Genomic DNA, 17,230 nt, shown 5'->3' with positions numbered 1-17,230 from the left:
CTGCCAGCCCTTCGGGGATCACCGATCCCTCCGATCGCTTGCTGCTGAGCTAGAAGGTCCCGGATCCGGGCTGCGAGGACGGGATGCACCCCGAGAAAACAGCACCCCACCCTTCCGGACCGTGAAGACTCCGGGGGAGCATCCTTTGGAGAGGGAGCAAGACGGCGACGAGAATGAGACCCCGGGCCCCCTCCTCACCTTTCCTTGTAGGGAAAAAGGCTGGCCAGCTGCAGCTCCGCACTTACCTGCGCCCCTGCTCCGGGAGTCCGTCCCCGCAGTGGTGCGCCCTGGCGTCGGAGCGCGCAGCCAGGGCGCCTCTCCTCCTCCCGCGCTGCGTGGCAAGCCCGGCCTGGCTCCGGGGTGCGGGCAGCGGCCAAGCCCGGCGCCAGCGCGTGCGCTCGCTGCTGCTTCTGGGGCTCCGCCGCCTGCAGCCGCCGCCGCCGCCGCCTCGCCCGGCTCCGCAGCTCGCCTCTAATCTGTCCCAGACACGTCGAGACTCAGCCCCGGAGGAGAAGGGAGGGCCCCTCGCCTGGCCTCGCCGCGCCTCCTGCGCTCTCCAAAGCCTGCGCCAAAGGAGAGGGAAGGAGGAAGGGGGGCGCTTGCCCTGGGCACCCACAGCGGGGGAGGGGGTGTCCAGCCGAGCTCGGGCAGGCAGGATTCTCTGAACAGGGAGCAGTCCGGGGGCATCAGAGAGGGGGCTGGCAAGGGCATCGCGGGAAGGGCCTCTTGCACCGTCCCACGAGGCTTTGCAACGCTGCACGGGTTGCGCAGCTTGCAGAAATTGGCCCAGGGTCTGGTGTTTTTAGGCCCTAAATCTCCTGGCCTCTCTCCACACAGAGAGAGATACCGGCTTTTGGACGACCACGTGGAGGACTTCAGTGGCAAAGCTCCCGCTATGCGTTTCTCTGCTTCGTCTCCCCACCCACCTTCCAACTGTTGTGCCATGTGCTACAACCGCTCTCGGCTTCCTGGTAGATTAGGGCAAAATAATAATTTTAAAAATCGGTTTGGCAATCAATATATGGGAGGGGTAAGCTCTGATCATGTGCAGCTTCACATTTTAAACTCAGCGAAATCATCACAGCTGGGAGAGTTGGCGCTGAATTTGCTTCTCCTGCCATGTAAGCACATGCATTTGGGAATCGGCACCGTTTTGCTTCATGCATGCATTTGTTTATGAATGAACCCCTTCCTTTGAAGCACCTGAAAACGATTTCACAATAAAAAATAAGGACAATAAAAGCACCCACAAGGGAACATACCATATTTTGAAGAGCAAAAAAGAGGACACTATGATGGCTATTCAAAGCAAATAAATGCAATTTGTCTCAAACTTTACCCCTGAAAGAGGAAGTGTCCTGGAAAAAGAGGACACATCGCAACCCTACCTGCTTATCAGTAAGGACACCTGCTTGGCCTCTGTCTCTTGACTAGAAAACTTATCTTGAAAAGAAGGTGGAGGATGCTGTATCAGCCCTAGCCCCTGTAGACCTCCAGCTTGCATATGCCGGTCCAGGGTTGGTTAAATACCTGGGTATTTTATCTGCTTTAAGATATTTTGCTTAATCAGGTATTTGAGCTGTGGAGTTCTGAATTTGTTTGTTAATCCCCTCCCCACACACCTTGATTCACCAGGGTTTACCACCTGAGACACATCAAAATCTAGCAGGCTGTGGCCCCAACTCGCCACAATCTGTCAAGACACACTAGTCAAAACCTCTCCTAAACCAGCTACTTTGTTTAGTAAGTATAAATAAGCTAAGGGCAGCATACATGGTTTTGCCTCCACCCATTTTATCCTCACAACAACCCTGCGGGGTAGGTTAGACTGAGAGAGAGACTGAGGTCACCCAGTGAGCTTCATGTCCATGACCAGTTTTGAATCAGTTTTCTAACCCAAGTATAGAGGATCTTCTGTTCCAGAGGCCAAACAAAGCTACCCAGGCTTCTCTATCCAGTCCTTGGGATTGTTCCCAGACTAGACATCCTTTTGAAATACTTTTTGCAAGGCTGGGCTGTGTCCTTGAACTGTGATAATGCATCTTGATGGACGATAAAATGATGCTGAATGAGTGTGTATAAAACTTTGGCTTTTGCATATCCAGTGTGTACCCAAATGTACACAGGTAAAAGTTATACAGAACAATGTGTGCAGCACAGTACCGTAAGTAAGTAAACAAACAAACAAACAAATATCGCCCCACCCACTTTTGCCTCAAGCCCCACCTACCACTGACTGTGCGGCTTCCAGAAGTTTGCCCACAAAGGAATATGTGCGCTCAACTACTATGCCATGCTGGTGGAATCACAAGTTGGCAAGAACTTGCTTTCCCCACCCCCTTTAATTGGGGCTGTCAGACCCAGGGCCTGAGGCCACTCCTGTACCTTTAATAGAGGTTTTGGGGTTTCTTTTTTTGTTCGGTGTTGTAGCCAAACAGTAGAGAATCCATTTTAAAAATGGAGTCCATTTGACCTCTGTTGTAGTATATTGAACTGTTTCTGGAATAGATTTGGGACAGCTGACTGAAATTTGACTCCTCTGCCATTTCATGCCGACCAGGCGTTCTCTCCTTCAACCCCTCTTTTTAATTGTTACTCTTTATTCTGCTTTCTCTTTGATATCGCAGCATCCTGTGGTTTCTTGTGCAGCTTTAATTATGTCGTTTCTGGAACATGGAAAAGTGCATGGGTGCAAATACATAAGAAGGGGAGGATCTGCCGAGATTATCATTTGCTGGCACAGTTTGATGCTGAGCATTTCAAACCCACTCGATAGTACACTATGTCTTGAGCACTAACAAATTAAAAATAAGTTTAATTTTATAATACAGTATCACCAGTTTCTTGTGGTATCTTCTGTGGCTACTGATAAGGAAGCCTTAACTTTGTAAAACTCTTGTCTTCTATGCAGGCCTTAACAGCAGAGGATCTCTCTCGGGGACAGAAACTTGGGAAGCCTGTTGTTTTTTGTTTTTTGGTGACCCCCCCTCCCCTTCCCCAGGCTCCTTACTAAGCATGGAGATGCTTCCTGAAACATTTATTTCTGGCAACATCCTGTAAGGAACCAAAAGGAAAAGCACCAGCTTGTGACATCCTGGAAAACCTTTTCAATAGGAAGCCTCGTCTAGAAGGCTTTCACAAGGGATTTTGGGTGGGTGGCGTTGTTTATTATTATTATTATTATTATTATTATTATTATTATTATTATTATTATTAGTTCTGTGTCCTGGCCAGCAACCATACCCTTAGGCAGCGTGAGGCAAATCCACCATTTTTGGAAATCATGCAACTGTTTACCCTGAGCTTCTCCGAAAGACCTGTTTACATGGGCGTACCCAGGATCAAAACTAGGGGGGGGGGGCAAGGGGAGGGGCCAAGGCACTGATATAGGTAAAAATCTGCCTTTATTCCCTTATTGGGTTCTCCATCGGTTGGAGAATATAACAGAGGCCAACCAGAGAAGTTTGAGAAGCAAAGCCTTTATTTTCGCTGTTGCAACAGGGTCCTTCCTCTCACACAGGAGAACAAGGAAGGAACCCCAAACAAAGATGTCTTGCCCTTAAAAAGAGATTTGAAATTGGTTTCAGCCCACCCCCCAGAAGCATCATCCATATGTCACAGAAGGGGTGTAGCCCAAGACCCCCCCTCCCTAGATTCATCATAGGTACATCATGAAAGGGGAGGTCTGGTGGCAGTAATCTGAGCACCCTGGACCCTGCCCCCTGCCCCCAAAACCTAATCAACAAAATTGAGAGATATTTACATTTCCCTGTTTCCCAGCCAAGTTAATCACACCCTTTTGTCTGGCAGTCAGGTATCAGGATGCCAGGGATTATCACTTTAATTCCTGAGACAATGAGAAGGTTCCCCCCACCCCACTTCTTCCTTGCAGAGAAACACCTGGTCAGAGAGAGTCGAAATGGTGTCAGTCAGGCCTGTTTTCCTGTGCTGCTTCAGACATGTTTCTGTACATTCATGTACATGTTTTATGAACAATTATTATATATATATATATATGACCTCAAAATTCTTATAACAGCACGGAAGGGGAGGGGCCACAAAGTGGGCGGGAACAGCGAACTCGCGCTCCGCCGGGCTGTGCCCCTCCCTAGCAGCAGGGCTGGTGGGCGGAGGCGGAGCCCAGCCCAGCCCAGCGCGAGTTCAGCATTCCTGCCCGCCGCGCCGCGCTCTCTGGTTCCCCGCCGCGCTTGGCCTTGCCAGAGGGCGCGACGGGGAGCTGGAGGGAGGGCGCAGCGCGACGGGCGGGAACGGCGAACTCGCGCTCCGCCGGGCTGTGCCCCTCCCTAGCAGCAGGGCTGGTGGGCAGAGGTGGAGCCCAGCCCAGCGGAGCGCGAGTTGGCGTTCCCGCCCACCGCGCCGCGCTCTCTGGTTCCCCGCCGCGCTTGGCCTTGCCTGAGGGCGCGCCGGGGAGCTGGAGGGAGGGTGCGGCGCGGTGCGGCGGGAATGGCGAACTCGCGCTCCGCCGGGCTGTGCTCCGCCTCTGCCCACCAGCCCTGCTTCTAGAGTAGGGCAGCTGCCCTAACTTGCCGCATGGTGGGTACGCCCTTGCCTGTTTATTGAGGATTTATCCAGATTGGCTTATGGGCTGGTTGTACAACTGGTCTAAACCACTGAGCCTCTTGGGCTTGCCTATCAGAAGTTCGGCAGTTGGAATCCCCACGACAGGGTGAGCTCCCGTTGCTCTGCCCCAGCTCCTGTAAACCTAGCAGTCTGAAAGCACGCCAGTCCAAGTACCGCTTGGATGTGCTAAGAAGAGGTACTGCTGTGACAGGAAGGTAAATGTGTGGTTTAGTCATCCAGGCCACATGACCCGGAAAGCTGTCTGTGGACAAATGCCGGCTCCCTGGGCCTCAATAGTGAGATGAGCGCCGCAGCCCATAGTTGCCTTGGAGGACTGGACTTAACCGTCCAGGGGTCCTTTACCTTTTTTTTTTTTTACCTTTACAACATGTAGCATTAATTTGCTTTCAGGATGTTTATATGTCTTCCCTTTAAACATGACATAATCTTTATTACATTGTCATCCTGTCTGGGCCTGATGGGAGTTGTATTCATTTATTTCAGGCACATCCAACAGGTAGATCATGATGTGCCGGGAGACCACTGGATGTCTGTGGTAGATCACTGCTAGATCACTGGCCCCCCCAAAAAAGCTCACCCAAAATGTTCCTCCTCCCTAAAAAAAGCTGAACAACTATGACCTGAAGCCCTAAACAAAAATGGGCCTTCCTCCCTCCTAAAAGAAGCTCAACAAGTTTGACCTAACCCCCCCAAAACAGGGCTTCCCTTCCTTAAAAAAACTCAACAGCTTTGACCTGAACCCCCCAAAAGGGGGTAGATCACTTCCAGTTTTTAACTCTGTGAGTAGATCACAGTCTCTTGGGAGTTGGCCACCCCTGATTTATTTGTTGCATTTCTCATTACTTCCAAGGAGCTCAAGGTGCATAGCTGCCAAGTTTTCCCTTTTCTCACGAGGAAGCCTATTCAGCATAATGGAAAATCCCTTAAAAAAAGGGATAACTTGGCAGCTATGTCAAGGTGGTGTGCATGGTTCTACCCAATTTATCCTCATCACTGCCCTGTGAGGCAGCTTGGGTTGAGAGACTATGACTGGCCCAAGTGCCACCCAGAGACCTCCATGCCTGAGCAGGGATTTGAACCCTCGTCTCCCTGGTCTTAGTCAAACCCTCTAACCACTACACCACATGGGCTCTGCACAACACCATGCTGGCTATGTAGGCCAAAACCTCTGGAGGGGTCACCAGGTTAGGGAATGCTGCTGCGGAGGAAGCAGAGCAAAAGGAGGCGTAGGATCAAGGGCAAGGCCTTCATCAGAAACCTCAAGCCAGGCTCCATTGGAGGGTTGACTACTTCCCCCCAGCTCATCGGGGAGGGGTGTGTGTCAGACTCCCAGGGTTGAAAGAGCCTGTCACTTTAATGCAGACAGATGGGGGTGCAGGGAGAAAAGAAACAGGCCTGGCAAGAATGAGTGACAGGCACACTGAGCTAAGCATTTCTCTCCTTAACCCCTCACATGCTGTCCAGCATCTGGAGTTGAGGGCAGCTCTGGAATGGACTGCTTTGCCCCAGAGTAAACTTGCAAGTAGGGCAGCAGTTATACTTAATGCCTTAAAAAAAAAAAAGACAGCTCAAGCTCATCTGTTGAGACGTACCCTTGGGGGAGGCCATAGCCTAGTGGCATCTCCAAGTACCGGTACCTGGGAGGTAGGTTAGGTTGAGAGTCAGTGGCTGGTTCCCCAAAGTCACCCAGTGAGCTTCATGGCTGAGTGGGGATTCAAACTCTCGTCCCCCAGGTCCCAGTCTAACACTAACCCAGGCTTCCTCAACCTTGGCCCTCCGGATGTTTTGAGACTACAATTCCCATCATCACTGACCACTGCTCCTGCTAGCTAGGGATCATGGGAGTTGTAAGCCAAAAACATCTGGAGGGCCGAGGTTGAGGAAGCCTGCTCTAACCACTACACCAGACTGGCTCTTATCATACCCTGGGCTTTAACTGAAGCGTAGGCAGCCAGGAAGGCTACAGAGCCCACAGCGCTGGTGGGATGAATTTCAGAATGAAAGAAAGGAATGTTTATGTTCACAAACACCCCTCTTTGGCAGCACAAAAGCAAGGTGAGTGCCAACAAAAACTCAGCACCCTCCCCATCAGAATTTCACCAAAAAGCTTACTCTTTGTTAATAACTTTAGATTGCCTTTTTCTTATTATAGTAAGGGTAAAGGTAAAAGGACCCCTGACCATTAGGTCCAGTCATGACCGACTCTGGGGTTGCGGCGCTCATCTTGCGTTATTGGCCGAGGGAGCCGGCGTACAGCTTCCGGGTCATGTGGCCAGCATGACAAAGCTGCTTCTGGCGAACCAGAGCAGCACGCGGAAACACTGTTTACCTTCCCGCTGTAGCGGTACCTATTTATATACTTGCACTTTGACAGGGCAGTCTTGAGCAGGTCGGGCGCCCTGGCGCTGAGGCATGGAGATTGCTCCGGCGCCCCCGCCCTCGCAGTGCGCAGCATGGCTTCCACGCGGCCTTGCCGCGCAGCGCTCCACCTCCCGGCACAGCGCCCTATCACCCCACACCACTGAGACTATACCTAGAGCCGGCCCTGCACTTTGATGTGCTTTCGAACTGCTAGGTTGGCAGGAGCTGGGACCGAGCAACGGGAGCTCACCCCGTTGCGGGGATTCGATCCACCGACCTTCTGATCATCAAGGCCTAGGTTCTGTGGTTTAACCCACAGCACCACCCACATCCCGATCTTATTATAGTTTTTGTTGTTGCTGTTTAGTCGTTTAGTCGTGTCTGACTCTTCGTGACCCCATGGACCATAGCACGCCAGGCACTCCTGTCTTGCACTGCCTCCCGCAGTTTGGTCAAACTCATGTTCGTAGCTTCGAGAACACTGTCCAACCATCTTGTCCTCTGTCGTCCCCTTCTTCTTGTGCCCTCCATCTTTCCCAACATCAGGGTCTTTTCCAAGGAGTCTTCTCTTCTCATGAGGTGGCCAAAGTATTGGAGCCTCAGCTTCAGGATCTGTCCTTGCAGTGAGCACTCAGGGCTGATTTCCTTCAGAATGGATAGGTTTGATCTTCTTGCAGTCCATGGGACTCTCAAGAGTCTCCTCCAGCACCATAATTCAAAAGCATCAGTTCTTCGGCGATCAGCCTTCTTTATGGTCCAGCTCTCACTTCCATACATCATTACTGGGAAAACCATAGCTTTAACTATACGGACCTTTGTTGGCAAGGTGATGTCTCTGCATTTTAAGATGCTGTCTAGGTTTGTCATTGCTTTTCTCCCAAGAAGCAGGCGTCTTTTAATTTCGTGACTGCTGTCTCCATCTGCAGTGATCAAGGAGCCCAAGAAAGTAAAATCTCTTACTGCCTCCATTTCTTTCCCTTCTATTTGCCAGGAGGTGATGGGACCAGTGGCCATGATCTTGGTTTTTTTGATGTTGAGCTTCAGGCCTTATTATAGTATCTGTTGGCAAATGGCCAAACGACAAAAACCACTGTAAGATAATTTTTCAGCGCAGCACGGAGAATACATTCCCCACCCAGAATTATGCGCCCGAGGAATGGGAAAAGGCCACTATCAAATGGTAGCCTTTGGACACAGTTCGTACGTGTGGCATCCCCTCTGCATGTTCTCGGAAACTGAGGCCTCTCACAAAATCCTGTATGTGAGATACAGGAAAACGGAGGAGGAGAGGAGGAAACCCCACTTGGCATTGAAATGTTGAAAGACTCAGGGTGGTCTCCAACTAAGTCATAAGGGAGTAGGTCCACTGTAGTCAATGGACTTAAGTTCCTGTTGCTCATTGAGACTGAGTGTGACTGACATCAGCTATTGCCCTTAAAGGGAGATGATTGAGTCAAGCATCATATTGAAAAACAGTAATATACGTACAGTATAGTATCAGCCCCAGAAAGTATGGCCAATGGATAGGAATGATGACAACTGTGGTTCAGCAACATCTGGAGGGCCAAGGGTTGCCCACACCTGATTTTATAGTGACCATCAGGCTAGCCCCACCCACTAACTTGTTGGCAGTGGGGGGCACACACACTGCATATCTATCTGCTGTTGCCACAGGTGTCTGCTAAGACCTCACTCTCAGTTGCCATGTTTACACTGGCTACCATGTGCAAACAAACATAGCCGTGCCCATGGAAACCTGGAGGTGTAGTCATGTTTATGGGCATTGCCTGTATCTTTTATACTGCGTGCATGCACACACACACACAGGCATAGAGTCCTAAGGATCCATACCTGTAATTTTTGCTATTGCAAGCCTTGCAAAATACTGCAAGGCACAAACAGGTGGCATCTGTTTTGGGAGACAATGGAGGAGTGTGCCTTTGGGGGTGAATTCAAACTGTTAGAGTGTTATACAGTACATAGCTGCCAAGTTTTCCCTTTTCTCGCGAGGAAGCCTATTCAGCATAAGGGAAAACCCCTTAAAAAAGGGATAACTTGGCCACTATGGTTATAGTGCCTGTACAGCTGTTGCTGTAGAGACCGATATGGGAGAGACATATTTTATTATAGGTGGGGCAGGTAAAGACATCTGGTTATGCTGTTGCAGATGCACCATGGCATTTCTCTTTTCTGCGCCCCTCCCAGCGTTCATTTCTCCTCTGGTCACTGCTGTCGCTACATCGCCCTAACTGTCTCCAGGTGCTGTCGTCATCTGCAAGGGATTCCCACATGGCAGGGTGGATGTTCCAGCGCTCATGTCCCGGTTGCAGACATCTTTGTAACACAGAGTTGGTCTGCCAGTGGGCCTGGTTCTTGAAGCCAGAACATAAGCCTAAGGCACAAACTTTACTGAACTCTGTGCTTAGGGTTGCCGGACTCAATAGAGGACAGGACTTCTGTGCCTTTAATTTCCCTGCTCTCTTTTGAGTCTGGAAACCTTAAAGAGAAACCAGCAGACCCTTTGCTTGGAAATTAAACAAAGGGTCTGCTGGTTTCTCCTTAAGGTTTCCAGACTCAAAAGAGAGCAGGGCAATTAAAGGCACAGAAGTCCTGTCCTCTATTGAGTCGGGCAACCTTATCTGTGCTACTCCTGCAATGGAGGTCAAAACGGGTGCTAAGCTCATTGCTTCACTGGTGATTGGACCTCGGATCTCCTCTATGAAGCAGACCTCCTCTGCTGCTGAGCTATGGCCCTTCCTCATCTGTGGAATTGCTTCCACAGCAAACAGATAAGGAATCTGAGCCCCATCCTTCCCAAGACCAGCTTACCTCATGAAAACTGTCCTCCCAAACTTGCTCTGTGCAGCTGTCAGCGCTGGTGCTTATGATTTGTGGGGACACCTCATCCACTCCGGGCTTGATTTACTTGGCTATAAAATTTATTAATGTTTGCCACAATTTTTTTTATTATAAATAAGAACAAGAAGCAAGGGCGCTTCCTTTTAGGCAATCAATTAAAAGCCAGAGCAAGCAGAATTATCTCATTGAAATATCAATTTTTAATACTGTTGCATTCCCTGCTTCCTCTCGGCCCTTGGTTTGAGAATGGCTCTGTGGCTCTCTCTTCCTCTCCGTCACTTTTGCATGGCATAAACACAAGGAGACCTCTTCCTTCCAGGCAAAATGGGTTTGAACTGAGCCTGCCAAGGAAGGATTGCTTTGCGCTCCCTCTGCGGCCATAAAACCTCCTGCTTTCATCTTGGCTATCCTTTCGGCAGGAAGGAACCAGTGGAGGCTGGTCTCAGAGGGCATATGGGGCACTGCCCTGCCAACCGCAGTGTGCCCTCAGCCAGCACCCACCTGCCTGTGTTTTTACATACAACTGGTTACAGGTAGGTAGCCGTGTTGGTCTGACGTAGTCGAAACAAAGTAACAAAATTCCTTCCAGCAGCACCTTAGAGACCAACTAAGTTTGTCATTGGTATGAGCTTTCGTGTGCATGCACACTTCTTCAGATACACTGAAACAGAACAACTGGATCAGGAAGCAACTCTGCCTGTCAGTTTCCTCCTCCTTAGTCTCAATATTGCTCTTGTAGGACTTGCAGCTAATCTAGAATTAGCTGGTTGCACTTGTTGTTGCCTGCCTGTCATTGGCTGTGGCGCCACCTACTGTTGGTCTCCCCGCCTTCTGCCCTATCAGGCCTGATGGGCACCATCCACCACTGGAAGAAGCAAGGCTTTTTACTTTGCCTTCAAACACCAACACTTAAGGGTTCAGAAAAGGGCAACCAAAATGATCAGGGGGATGAAGTGACTACCTGATGAGTAAAGGTTCCAGCTTTTGGGACATCTTAGCTTAGAGAAAATGTGAGGAAACATTTATCTCTCTCTCTTTTTCTCCCAAAGCCTTCAAACAGAAATGAACTACGGTATTTATTTTAGCATGAAGCTCTGAGTCCCGCCCCTACCTTGATTCTGCAAATGGGTCTCTTTATTTTAGGGGAGCCATGTTGCTTGATTGTGGGATTTAATGAGCATTCATCCCTGATGTGTCTGGATAGAGTCAGGGGGCAGATTTGTCCCTAGGCCTCACCACCCCTATTTAAAGCTTACTTGGGACTGTCACTGCTGCACTGTGTGCAATGCCTCCTTGTGGCCCACCCAGTTTGTGTGACTGCAATTGTTCTGAGATGCATCTGCAATGGCGGCCTGATGTGCCCACCTGCCTGCCACAGGTGTGGTTCTGCATTACCAGCTGTTACAGGTGGGGGTGATCAGAAGCAGGTGGGCAAAGGTTTTATATATGACAGTTCAAACATGGCAGGTACAGGAGCTCCCACAAGCTGTAACTCACTGGCAGAGCATGTGCTTTGCATGCAGAAGGTCCCAGATTCAATCCTGGTGTCTCCAGGGAGGGCTGGAAGAGACCCCTACCTGAAACCCCGGAGAGCTGCTGCCAGTCAGTGTAGACAGTATTGAGCTAGATCAAGCATCCCCAAACTTGGCCCTCCATCTGTTTTGGGACTACAACTCCCATCATCCCTAGCTAACAGGACCAGTGGTCAAGGATGATGGGAATTTTAGTCCCAAAACAGATGGAGGGCCAAGTTTGGGGATGCCTGGGCTAGATGGACCAATGGTTTGACTTTGTATAAGGCAGCTTCCTGTGTTCCAAATGAGAACCAGTGTGGTGTAGTGGATAGTGTGATGGATTAGGACATTGAAGATGATGGTTTAAATCCCCCTACTCGGCCATGAAGCCCACTGGGTGACCTTGGGCCAGTTATTGCCTCTCAACCTAACCTACCTCACAGGATTGTTGTGATAGAATGAGGAGAGGAAGAATCACGCAAACCACCTTGAGCTCCTCAAGGTAAGCTATAAATGCAAAAAATTAACAAAATTAAGCAATGGTTCCTTCCCAGCAGTGTCAAAAATGGAAATCGCAGAATGCACCACACACACACACTTCCTACTAAAGAGACACAAAACTTTTGATTCCTGAGCATGCTAAAGCTATCCAGAATTGGAAGCGCTGGGGGAAGCAGCAGTATTTTTTGGAAGGGATCCCGAGGGTCATCTAGTCCAACCCCCTGCAATGCAGGATCTGATCAGACAGAATCAACTCCCACCCTGCCACTATACTATGTGAATCAAACCTTGGATCCTCTTAAGAGGAAAGTAAATATTTCCCTCAGGGCCCATCTGTGCTTTTACAAGGGCCTGATCACCATTAAATCAGGATTTTGGACAGGAGATGGTGGGGCCAGTGTAGATGTCAGCACCCCCTGTTCCACTCCCTTAAAGTGCCCCTTCTTGGCAAGGCACTATGTTGGGACGGAGCAAACTCCCAGGGAGGACTAGCCTTTGAAAGCTTCTGCCGTAATAAATTTGTTCGTCTTTTAAGGTGCCGCAAGACTCTGTTATTTTTCCACCCTGTTAGGTTTCCTGCATGATTGGTGGGAGCCTCTGAGCGACTGTGTGTCTCTGTGTGTGGAGGAAGTGAGCTCACGCCAATTACATCACTCGGCAATGATGGAAATATAAACCTCACATTCGCTATAAAACTGTTATCACGGGCCATTATTGCTTAATTTTTAACCATTGTTTTAGGCTCATCTCCAAGAACCATATTAGCCGTAAAACCAAACGAGCTTCGGTGAACCTGGTAATTGCAAGCAATGATGTTTTATTCATGGAGCAACTCATGGAAAAGATCCTTTGTGCACACACAGAAGACATGGGGGGGAGAAAGAGGGGATTTGATTTTGTCAGAACATTGATCGAAAGGCTGTCAAATGGAGACCCCTGTTCCTCCACCCCCCCCAAAAGCAGATCTCAGAAAGGCGCTGCTAGATGACGGCAGAGGGCACCCAAAGGCTCTTTCTTCACCAGAGACCTCTCTGTCCAAGGGGTGCATGAGATGATGTTTGAGTGGGAAGAAGAAGAAACTTGGCACAGTGATTTCAGCTCTTTTTGTATTTGTCTAGCAGGTTTTCTGCAGTAGCAGAAAGCCGTAAAAAAGAAACTTGCCACATGAAGCAAAATGGGGTGAACTGCTCATCTTCGCCATTCTACAGCTTCTACTGCCCCAGATGCTTAACTAAATACCACACCTAGAGAGGGATCATAGAATTGTAGAGCTGGAAGGGACCCCAAGGGCCATCGAGTCAAACACCCTGCAATGCAGGAATCACAGCTGAAACACCCCTGACCAATGGCCATACAAGCTCTGCTTAAAAACCTCCAGTGAAGGAGAGTCCACCATCTCCCAATGGAGTCCATTCCACTGTCAAACAGCTCTAATTGCCAGAAAGTTCTTCCTAATGTGTCAAGACGAGAAAGGGCAAGGATTAGCTTGCATGTGCCAATGACCTGAAGGGGTCCCCTCCATTAGGCAAATTGCTCTGAGGCTGGGGTTTTATGAGGTCTGGTGGTGCCTCGTAATTGGTCCTCAAGGTTGGCTGACTGAGTATTGAGTCAGGCGGAGAGGCTTGTTTGGCAGCCTACAGCAGCCAAATGATTCCATTGAGGGACACAGTCCAGCCTCCTTGTGACAAAAACATGGTCCTGGGGCTCCAAGGAAGTCCTGGGGTCGAATTGCTGGGAACCCTGCTTTGAGAGATGACAACAGTCCATAGTTGCCAAGTCTCCTGTTTTTCACGGGAAACCCCCGTATTTTGTTACCGTTTCCCGCTGTTATCCCGAATTGATTATATCCTGTAAATATCCCGTAAAGCTCTTGCAGACACGGGCAGCCCGGCACCGGAAGTTGCTTCTACGCATGTCTGGTATATCTCCATCATATCTGGACATGCGTAGAAGCGACTTCTGGTCCTGCGCCGCTGCGTAGAAGCGACTTCCGGTGCCGCACTGCCGCTGATCCCAGATTTTTCAATCCGGGAGTTGGAGGGTATGCAACACATGCACACACACACCCTTTGATTTTCCAATATCCAACTCTCCCACTGAACTACACCTCGTGCAGGCATTTAGTATAAACTCTGTTTTATTTTTACAAAAGGTTGACATACTGTTTGTAAATGATACCTATAAGAGGCAGCTGTGGCTCCCTGCGCCTCGCCTAGCCTCCTCTCATCACATCGGGAGCAGTGGCAGCACCAGCTCAGTTAAATGAAGGGCCACTCACACCCTACACCAAACAAATCCAAATTCTGCATTAAGGATGTCCGATTTAAAAACTGAAATCCTAATGCAAACCACGGGCAGATCCATGCACTTGATCGTTTGATTCCAAGAGTCAGCGTTGCAACCAAAAAGTATTTGGAATTCTCGAGCATGGGATGAGGGAACACAGGGAGGGTCGAGAGATTTACAGGCTGGGAAGGAGGAAGCCAAGAAACGGGACCCATACAGGAAAAGCCCAGTCCCACAAGTCCCCCTCAGTCTTTTTCTGCCCTGAGTTTGCCAAATGCAGCCCCAAGAGTTTGTTTAAAGGGTGGGTGGGGGAACAGATGGAGTTACATGGGAAATTTGACACCAGATGTCAAATTCCACGAAAGCATTACTATCCAGCAGGTCTCCGGGTCTAGAAGCTGAGATGGTCCCCACCCCTTTAAGAATTGCAGAGAAGGCAAAATTTCAGCTGGTGGGGGTGAGCAGGCTTCCCCATTATTGTGGTCCAAAGTGCTATGGCAATGGCCTGCAGAACCTGTGAGTTACCAGGCTGAGAGCATCCCATCAGCCCATGTGTGGCCACCCACCAGGGGCTCCATATACTCTTGGTTCTGATACACAAATGGGTGGGTTGTCAAGCATCTCACTGACCATCACACATGACTGATAGACGTTCTTCAGTTTGGTTGTTGTGCTACCTTTTATAAGCAACCTTCTCACAATTTGAACTCATAGAAACACAAGAAGTGCCTGCTTTGTAGGGTCATCCTAACCAAGAAGTGCCTGCTTTATCAGGTCATCTCGTCTTGTTCTCACAGTGGCCGAGTAGTAAACTCGAAAGCGGGACCTGAGCACATGAGCCCTCTCCCCTCCTGTGGTTCCCAGCAACTGGCATTCAGAAGTATTGCTGCATCTGACTGTGGAGGCAGAGCATAGCCATGGTGGCTAATAGCCATGGATAGCCATCTCCTCCACCAATTTGTCTAACCCTCTTTTAAAGCCAGCCAAGTTGGTGGCCATCACTGCATCTCCTGTGGGAGCAAGTTGCATAGTTTAACTCCATCTACCTAGGAGCAGAATGCCCATGAACTGGCAGAGGGCATTAGGAACTACTCAGAAATAGGGTGAGGGGCTGTTACTGCAATACTAATATTAATTAACCTTCATATAGAGCTTTCAAGTCCCAAAAATGCGCTTCACATATATTATCTTGCAGTCCTTGCAACCCTAAAAGGGATGAGAGTGTGATCATCTCCATGTTGTAGTTGTTGCATAGAGTAAGAGAAATGGAAGCCTGCATAGAGTAAGAGAAATGGAAGCCTGCAGGTTTGTGGTAGAGGTTGTTGTAAATTTGAACTGGGGACATCACAGCTTCTTGCAGTTTCTTTTTGTGACACCAGGAAGGCATGGGAGCGAGACCAATCATTGCAGTGCTGGCTGGGATTCCATGGCTATCTCAAGTTTTATAATACAAATCATATACAAATACATAAACACACACACATATACTGGGCAGTCTGAGAGGACGAGATGCATCCTCAGGGGGGTGTCTCCCTATACCATCGGTCTCTTCCATCATCTTCTCACTAGATCTTTTATCCAATCATCAGTTCAACTCCTGAGACATGGAAGAACCACTTTGGCGGTTGGACCTTAGGGATTTCAACAATGAGGTTCCCATCTCCAATGTGTTGATTCCCCCCTCTGTATCACTCATCATCTCCATCTATCTGGAGGTATTGTGGTTGACCTCCAGAGGAGTGTTGTGTTTGCGGAAACCGTGTCGGTCAGCTGTGGAGTGGCATAGCTGGACAGGAATTAAGGACAGAGCAATGGAAGGGTTTGAACAAAAATCTAGTCCAATCCTCCGCAATGAAGGATTCTTTTGCCCAATGTGGGGCTGGAACCCATGACCCTGAGATTAAGATTCCCATGCTCTACTGACTGAGCTATCCCTCAGGTCTAGATAATTCTTGTTTTTTTTTTAAAAAAACAGTATCAGCGATGATTTCTGGACTGGAGCTGTAGAGAAAGGGAGCCTTCCATAAAGTTTAGCAACTCCCTCCATGAAATCTCCCCAGGGCCTCTATTTAGCCCCCATCCTAGTCACCAAACCTCCTTGCTGTAGAGACCAGAACATGGAGGCCCAGCTTCCCCTTTCCCAAAGTCTTCCGCACAGCTTCGCGTTCGTTCTCCCTGGGGTTGGCAAAAGAAGAGGCCAAACACCGTTCTGCCACTCAAGTCACTTGTCCTAAGCCCACAGGCCATGCCCACTCCACCAGCGTCTGGTGTCTCTGTCACAGCCTGGAGTGTCTCTCCAGCGGCAGCTGCTAAGGAACTTGGATCTGCAGGTCTTCATCTTCATCCAGGTCGCTGTTGCCATCGCCGGGGTTGTCAGGGCCAAAGCGTGAACTGCGAATCTTCCCAAAAAGGGGGAGGTTCTGCTGACGGCGAAGCCTGTCCCAGGAGAAACGAGATTTTTGGCTATTATTATTTAACAAAAATGATGATTATTATTATTGGTGGTGGTGTTGCATTTGTGTCCTTCATTCCCATCACCCAGTGGCCTTCAATGTGTTACAGTCAATAAAACAAAACAGCGACAGCATATTTCAGCTATCAAATGCCTGGGTAAACAGGAATGTTTGAAGATAGCCCTATATGGGCTTTTGGGCCATGCACCCCTTCCACTGGTGCTATGCTGTAACCATGTTCATGGTATGTGCTCCCAGGGGGAGCCCTCTGTGCATGCTTCTCTGTTCCACAGCATATACACAAGTGCAGGACGACCCCTGCCTAGGCATGTAACATAATCTTTGTTATGAATTTAGTGTACTTTCCCAAAGAGGAATTCTGTGTAACTCAAAAGTTTGATTGGAGGAGGTTTGAACTGTAACTGGTCCAACAAGTACCTTTTTTAAGCAGCCAGGGAATAAACCCTGGTCTGCCCCATACAATGAATGAAGTGGCAGAACATTTGAAATATAGTACAACAGATTGCATTGCTTTGAACTGCAAGTATGGGAATCACATTTTTAATGTTCCCCTGTTTAAAATCCTCTGCAAGTAGCAAAACAGTATAGCTGGCAAAAGGCCGTGAAAGAACCATTCCTGTTGTGCTCATTTTC

General features: G+C 49.2%; 2 protein-coding genes and 1 non-coding gene across 5 annotated transcripts in view; 1 reads left to right on the top strand and 2 right to left on the bottom strand.

Moving 5' to 3' along the window:
* The window catches only part of DOK4 (docking protein 4), a 61,163-nt gene extending 60,736 nt beyond the window's left edge, over nt 1-427 (bottom strand). For 2 of the 3 annotated variants that reach the window (XM_035117849.2, XM_035117850.2), the window contains exon 1: nt 246-426. The gene's annotated coding sequence lies outside the window, so the exon portion shown is untranslated. Of the gene's footprint in view, nt 1-245 lie in introns of all 3 variants that reach the window. The other variant, XM_060275898.1, reaches the window with a different exon arrangement.
* Nucleotides 428-12,923: 12,496 nt separating this feature from the next.
* On the top strand, nt 12,924-12,984 carry LOC118088055 (U7 small nuclear RNA). The gene has a single exon (XR_004692915.2). It is a non-coding gene; the product is annotated as a U7 small nuclear RNA (small nuclear RNA).
* A 2,561-nt stretch (nt 12,985-15,545) lies between these two features.
* Nucleotides 15,546-17,230, bottom strand: part of CCDC102A (coiled-coil domain containing 102A) — a 39,078-nt gene continuing 37,393 nt past the window's right edge. The window contains exon 9 of the mRNA XM_035119814.2: nt 15,546-16,559. Coding sequence (XP_034975705.2) covers nt 16,433-16,559 — 127 coding nt within the window. The 3' untranslated portion in view covers nt 15,546-16,432. The remainder of the gene's footprint in view (nt 16,560-17,230) is intronic.

The sequence above is a fragment of the Zootoca vivipara genome, chromosome 6 (genome assembly GCF_963506605.1).
Source record: "Zootoca vivipara chromosome 6, rZooViv1.1, whole genome shotgun sequence".
Lineage (NCBI taxonomy): Eukaryota > Metazoa > Chordata > Lepidosauria > Squamata > Lacertidae > Zootoca > Zootoca vivipara.
Note: the sequence above shows the minus strand (reverse complement) of the source record. Positions and strands in the feature narration are given on the sequence as shown.